This window comes from Ursus maritimus, unplaced genomic scaffold (genome assembly GCF_017311325.1).
Source record: "Ursus maritimus isolate PB19 unplaced genomic scaffold, ASM1731132v1 scaffold_28, whole genome shotgun sequence".
In the NCBI taxonomy this organism is placed as follows: Eukaryota; Metazoa; Chordata; class Mammalia; order Carnivora; family Ursidae; genus Ursus; species Ursus maritimus.
This window is the reverse complement of record NW_024425341.1, coordinates 33,872,112-33,878,935: the sequence shown is the minus strand read 5'-3', so window position 1 is coordinate 33,878,935 and position 6,824 is coordinate 33,872,112. Positions and strand designations below refer to the sequence as shown.

General features: G+C 45.7%; 2 protein-coding genes across 4 annotated transcripts in view; one reads left to right on the top strand and one right to left on the bottom strand.

Annotated features, from left to right (window-relative positions):
- The first annotated feature begins 1,044 nt into the window (after nucleotides 1–1,044).
- On the top strand, nucleotides 1,045–2,662 carry CLDN22 (claudin 22). The gene has a single exon (XM_008709281.2). It carries the CDS (start codon nucleotides 1,045–1,047, stop codon nucleotides 1,705–1,707), a length of 663 nt encoding a protein of 220 aa, XP_008707503.2. The 3' UTR covers nucleotides 1,708–2,662.
- Nucleotides 2,663–2,758: 96 nt separating this feature from the next.
- WWC2 (WW and C2 domain containing 2) overlaps nucleotides 2,759–6,824 on the bottom strand; it is a 203,976-nt gene continuing 199,910 nt past the window's right edge. For all 3 annotated transcript variants that reach the window (XM_040643367.1, XM_040643370.1, XM_040643371.1), the window contains exon 23: nucleotides 2,759–5,475. In XM_040643367.1, coding sequence (XP_040499301.1) covers nucleotides 5,409–5,475 — 67 coding nt within the window. In that variant the 3' untranslated portion in view covers nucleotides 2,759–5,408. The remainder of the gene's footprint in view (nucleotides 5,476–6,824) is intronic.

Here is a 6,824-nt window from a genome sequence, read left to right as displayed (position 1 = left end):
GCCTGGCACGGCCCCGGGACTCTGAGCATGCAGCTTCTTATCCCTGTTGGGAGGCCCTGTATTGTCTGAGGGATCATGTTCTGCAGAAGCATGCTCTCACGGTGTGGCCTAAATCAAAAGAACAAACAAGATGGCACCTCAAAGGTCAGCCCTCTTGTAGCTCTTGTTTCCACACCCAAACCTTTGTCTTGGACCTGCCAGGAGTCTTCCTGCCTGGCGTTGCTTTGTCCATGTGGCTTAAATGGTGGCAAAGACAGCCCAGCTGTGAACAAAAAAAATGCCTCTCAGACACTAAGAAATCATGCTTTACCTCAAGTCCTTAACGAGGATGGAGAAAATCTTAGAATGAAATCCAGAGCCTCCCAGGATTCTCCCCTCACTTAGCACCTCTGGCCATCAGTCTTGGGTCTTTTTCATTTGAATGAACCCAGTGAACCAGCCTCCACCTTTCAAAGGAATCTGGGGAAACTTTCCTGCCAAGTCCCCACTGAGTGCCTGTGACACTCAGGAACTGGGGCCAAGCTCTTGTGTACGTTAGGGAAGTCCGAGAAGAATAAAGATTATAGGGAAACAGTCTACCTTTCTTTACAAGGTCTTGTTTTGCATCCCTGAAATCTCAGATTCAGCTACTACAATGAAGTCCTGTTGCGGAAAGAGCTGGCCTTTTATCACCACTTAAAATCTAATTAATCCATATTGCAGCACAAAGATTTCTGTTGTATTTTAGGGTGAGGGGTCATAGAGCCCTCTTTGTTCATCCTTAGACTTATAATCATCAAGCATTGGGGATATAATTTTACCAAGCAAATTGGAAGGTAACAGATCAAATCCTTATCAGAAAGCCTAACTCATCGTTTTAACAGGGTCCTTCGCCCTTTACATGAAACATTATATTCAAGAACAAAAACGCATTTCAGAGTTTCCAAAGAGTTAATGGCCAACGCTTATATTCCAGGCAGCATAGGACCAAGATCGTCACACTCCTGTCAACCACGGAAGACAGTGGCTTCTATAGGGGTGGCCCAAGTTGTAAGGTCTGTTGGAATGGCTTTCGTCTTTAGAGTAGCAATGCAATTCGTTGGAATTTTATTATCTTTCCTGGGATGGGTTTTATCCATGATCACAACTTATTTACCACATTGGAAAAACCTCAATCTGGACTTAAACGAAATGGAGAACTGGACCATGGGACTCTGGCAGGCCTGTGTCATTCAAGAGGAAGTGGGGAGGCAGTGTAAGGACTTTGACTCCTTCCTGGCTTTGCCTGCCGAACTCAGGATCTCCAGGATTCTCATGTTCCTGTCGAACGGGCTGGGGCTCCTGGGCCTGCTGGTCTCCGGGGTTGGCCTGGACTGCTCGAGGATTGGAGAGACGCGGCGGGGCCTCAAAAAGGGACTGCTGATCCTGGGAGGGATTCTGTTCTGGGCAGCAGGTGTCACGGTCCTGGCTCCGGTGTCCTGGGTCGCCTACCAGACGGTGCAGGAGTTCTGGGATGAGACAGTGCCAGAGATCGTGCCCAGGTGGGAGTTTGGGGAAGCCCTCTTTCTGGGCTGGTTTGCGGGGTTTTTCCTCCTCCTGGGAGGTTGCCTGCTGACCTGTGGAGCCTGCATCTCCCAGGCTGCCCCGGCTTCGGGCCGCTATGCGGCGGCAGAAACTCAGTATCACCGTCAGCACCGGGAGATGAACAAAGCCCATCTGAAAACCTAAGCCAGAAAGCATCGGGGACGTCCACTCTTCCAGAGATGCCTACTCCTCTCTGGATTTGGTAGGATTTCCTGCTTCAGAGCCACCCATTCATTGTGCTTTAAATTTTCTGAAATGCATTTCCCCCTCCGTGGCTATTCGCTTCTTAAATTGTAATTTCCTTCTAAGACAGCAAAACACCTTTATCTTCTATTCTGAGACCAAACCACTCAAGACTTAATAGTAATCATACTCATTACTGTGAATGAGGTTTCTCAATTTTAAAATAGATTCAGTGATTGCACAGAGCTGGTAAATAAAACATTATATTAGTGCTTACATATCTCTGAAGGTGTTAATTCATAGAGATGGATTATTCTGGCAACTGGGAATATTACTGCCGATCATTTACTGCTTTCAAGTGTGTAAGATCACCTATTATATTGAACCTAAAGTCTTGCTGCATATTTACTGAGATGGACATTAGATTAGACTGAAAAATCGCTGGTTCTTTGAAAGCTTGAGAGGAGAGAGACGTGGGACACATCACCTCCTTTGTAATGAGACACCTCAGTGTCTCAATGGAGCCTTTTCCAAAAGCCAGCCACCTTCCTTCATGCCTTCCTCACCTGGGCGGGAGTGGAGGGTGGCGATCTGCTGTTTGGGGAGATTCACGGGGCAGCCACAGGGGGGCGCTGCAGTTCAAGGGCAGGTGTGGGGCAGCTCTGGGACTACTGCCCCACCAGAGCACAAGACCGGGGCTGGGTTCACCTTGGAGACCCCTTCTTTTACTTGCATGATGAAAATATGCTGTTTTTTTCTATCAGCAATACATATCGCCCAACCAAGAACCATTCCAGCGAACGGCTGGCTTGGGAAGTTCCTCATGATGCATTTGATACTGGCTCGGTACCTGGCTCAAGTGAACTCTTATTTGCACCCATCAGGGAAATTGACTGAATAGTAAACGACACCGAAATTAAGTATGAGGCAATATGCATCTTTGTTTTTAAAAAAAACAAAAATCACTGAACTTTTCTCCACCCACAAACACAGGAAACGTGCAGAAACCAAAGTTAATCTATGTGATGTATTTGCATACTTTTATAGACGAGACAATTAAAACAGAAACATATTCAGAATTTAACCTGATTAAATATTTAGTTCAGTCCTGAGCTTTTGATATTTAATACAATATAGATAAAGTAATAGCAAAAAAAAAAGATCTTAAATTTGATTTGCATGCTACAGAGATTCAGCTAAACTTTGTTCATTTGGCTAGCAATAGGTTTTTTTGTACCTGTAACTTAGAATCTGATATACAAAATTATAATAACATACTGATAATTCAAACTTGAGAACTAAATATTACATTCTTTTTACCCTGTGCAGAATAAATTCTACCTTTAAAAATAGTATTTATAATATTAAAATTCATAGTGTTCATATGGTTTTGTGATCAAGTTATTAAAATGGTTTGTCGCTGTGACTCATTTGGGTTAGTACAAATACGACAGAATTGTTAAAAGCTGCCTGTAAATACATAACACTACTGCTGAGTTTTAAAGTGTGGAAAAGGATTATATTAAAATAAGTTTGTTTCTCATATTAGAAATGAGCAAATTTTGTAAAATAAAACCAAAAGCGTCTTGGTCACAACTGTTAACTACCAGCCTGAGACAGATTTCATTCTTTTACACTTGTCTGGAACTTTTTGTATTGCAAAAAGTTAACAGTGGATCTGATGAAGATTTATAGAGGTGTAGCTATTCCAATATAGCCCCTTCTATGTCACACACTTAAAAATGGCCAGAACCGAACTATATATTAAACAGAACATAAATAAGACCGTAAATAAATAAACGAAGAAAATAAAATCGTACGGTACAACTACACATAATTCTATGAGCATTTTCGCGGTCAGACTGAGAAGCTGAAAGCAGCTGACCTTCATCTAGCTCTACATTAAATAAACCTCTGCCTTTCACTTTGACCTTGACAAGGGTGAACGGTATTCTCTTTCTAGTTCTCCTTAGTCATCTGATAGAACGAACCGCGCGGCCTTGAACGACTGTGTGCAGTCAATTCACAAGGCTGGTTTTTGTTCAAAGTCGTGTCACATCCAGTTACAGCTTCAAAGACATTTAGACATAAGTGGTGGGACAACTGAGGAAAAAATAATTAAAGTTCTAGGCTCAGAAATTGCTTCATTTGAATTCTGATTCTGATAAAATGAACTTCCCAAAATATGTATAATTACTTTCAAGAAACTAAAAATTCTTGCCGGGGATTCTATCTTAGAAATAGAACTTATCTTTTTTTTTTTAAGGGGTCCATTCCTTTAAGATGATTTTTGCATTTCTAAAAAAAAAAAAAAAGGATTTAGTTTGTTACAGAAGATGGCTAACCAGAAATTGCCTCTTCCACTATAACTGACTGAATGATAAGTAGGATTTAAATTGCATAAATACTCGATATTTTAAAAGCCTTTATGCTGTCAGAGCGACACGGCGGATTTCCTTCTTGTAAGCCGTGCCTGGGCTGGGGAGCGGGGAGGACACTTGAGTCCGTTCCTCTCTCTACATGAGTTCATCTGGAATTGTTTTCTGAAACAAATGCCTCGGCCTATACTTCGAATTGATAGTCTCCCCAGGCACACTCTTTTCTTGGTCTCCTTACCACAAATTACAGAGAGCAGCTCCGAAAAATGAGAGCTGCAAAATAATTTCTAGTGAACGTGAGAAATCTGTTTAATAAAGTGTTTTCTAAAAAAATTTTTGGCAACTTCGATTCAATCAAGATTCCTGTTTCCCCAAAGGAGCGCTCATGCGTTTCCCTCCGCAAGGCTGGCGCTGTGTCCTTAGAGGGCCGGCGGCCGCGGTCTCGTCCCGGGCTCCGTCCTCATGCCGCGGACGGCAGCTCAGCCGCACGCCCGGAAGCCCTCCTTGGAACGCGTCCGCAAATCCCGGTCGTGCTGGAGGCAGCAGGTGCTCCCTGACGAGCTGACCTGAGTGTGGCTAGGGTACCTGGCTTTCTCCCTTCCTCTCCCTACCCATTCTGTGACAAATCACAAGGTCTTCACTGTAGCTAGGAGCACCGCCCCCTGTGGCCTGAGATTCTCACTCAGCGTCCTGTTTTCTTTAGACTAAAAGAAAAGGACAAAAAGGAAGTCGTTTTAAGGAAACAAGTGCAGCAACACAGGTGACAGGGTGAGCGTGACACCTGTTCCAAGTGGACGTGGAGCTGGACTCTCATTCGCCTTCAAACTCAAAGAGCTGCCGCCTGGTACAAAGATACCACGTGGGCTGCTGCCATCCTCACGGTGTGCCCGTGAGACAACGAAGGAAAAGCCAAGATCGCCTTCCGCTAAACCGAGTTACTTCTCAACGGCTGGTTCCACGGGCGGCACACTGGGCGCTGCCTTTATCCCACCTGTACGACACACAGCCTACTGGCGATACGTACGTACTGGACGACATCTGTGTACCAGATTATTCCGTTTTGGTTATCGGATTTTTTTCTTCTTTTTTTAAACATACAAGAATTACATTCAAGGTACTTTACAAATTAACATGTTGAAAATCTGATGTGAAATAAAAGCTCTTTAAGAGTTGACAGTTGCGTTACAAAAAGAACCCCCCCAAAAAAAACCCCAAACAAATGTTCAGTCTTGTACCCGCCCTAGGAAGCGATCAGGTGACAGAGTAGTTGCCTGAGGGGTGAAATCACACATCATCAGCTGGCAGGGGCGGGATGCTTATCCTCGCTCTGGTGAAGTAGGCGATCTTCTCCCTACAGTCGGGGGAGAAATAAACCAGCTCGAATAGGCCGCTGACAGTACTCAGGGACCACTAACAGTAGTCCCAAGAGCTCCGCGTAGTGTCCGCACGCCTGCCTAAGAGATCTTTTCCTTAGGCAGAACTCCATCAAACCGAGATCGTCTTTCCCCTTCACGGGAGGCTATAACGAGCACGGCAGCTCTGGCTTACGGCGAATCACCGACAGACCCTGGATTTCCAGTGTGAGACAGTTTTTAAACCACCAGGGGGTCAGTTATGAGTGCGCCTAAGCCAGGCAGGAGAGGGGCAAGAAGTCCAAAGTCCCGGGGAACTTCTCAGGGACTTCGTAGCAAAGTACATGATGCCCGGAAAATTCTCTAAAATCAATACCATGCTCAGGTCAGGGACACTGGCTGAGTGACCCCATGACTCCCGATGAGGGGGAAAGAAGGAACGTGACTGTACTAAAGGCAAATCTGTCCCGCATCCCGAAGCAGGCATAAGGAGGAACAGCCCGAAAGGGAGACGCTGAGAAAGACCCAGCAAAACGGTTTCAGAGGTTAGGAGAGTATCAAAAAAAAAAAAGAAATAATAATAATAATAGTAAGGTTTTAGGATTGTACAGTTTCCAAAGACAGGAGCAATATACCCACTTTTGTGCAAACTCTTCACATCATACATAGGACCCCATCAACACTCCGAGGGTGTGTGATGTTATGCAGGGCACTTGGTGGCCATAAAGAATAGAACGACAACAACAAAAAAGAATAAAGCACCGGTCTTCCTTTGAGAAACTGAGAGTCTATGTAGATGGTGGAGGAAGTGTGGGGTCAAGAAGCAAGGGCTGAGGTGGAGAAGCTCCAAAGACAAGGACAGGAGAGAGAAGAAAGGGAGAGGGGCAGAACCGGGGGGACCGGGACAAGAGTTCTCTTTGGTTTGCATCCTGACAGGCAAGGGAGGGTGCTCACGATGATACGAAGGCCTGAAGAAGAACAGGGACCGTCGCTCACTGCTAGTGGGTTTCTCTGGCTCAGGCGGGGGGTTTACATCCCTGAACCAGTGGCCACTTTTGACTCCTGATTTCGAACTTCCCTTGAGCAATCAGAGGGCCAGGGAACACGGGGCCCCTGATTCCAGGTGAAACAAGCAGGTGGTGGGGGGGTGGCCCCAGTGCTGGTGGCAGGGCGCCCCAGACGCCCCGGGGGAGGATCCCTGACCCGGCACGACTCGGGGCCTAGGAGGGGCCCAAGGAACGTCTGTTGAATGAGTGAACAACAGAAGCCTAGAAGATCTATGCCTTTCTGTACTTTCTCAGTGAGATGTACCAACTGCCTCTAAGAGCGGCGGCGGGGGGGGGGGGGG

Coding starts and splice junctions, on each gene's coding strand:
- CLDN22 (XM_008709281.2), top strand. CDS start 1,045: ATGGCTTTCGTCTTTAGAGTAGCAATGCAATTCGTTGGAATTTTATTA.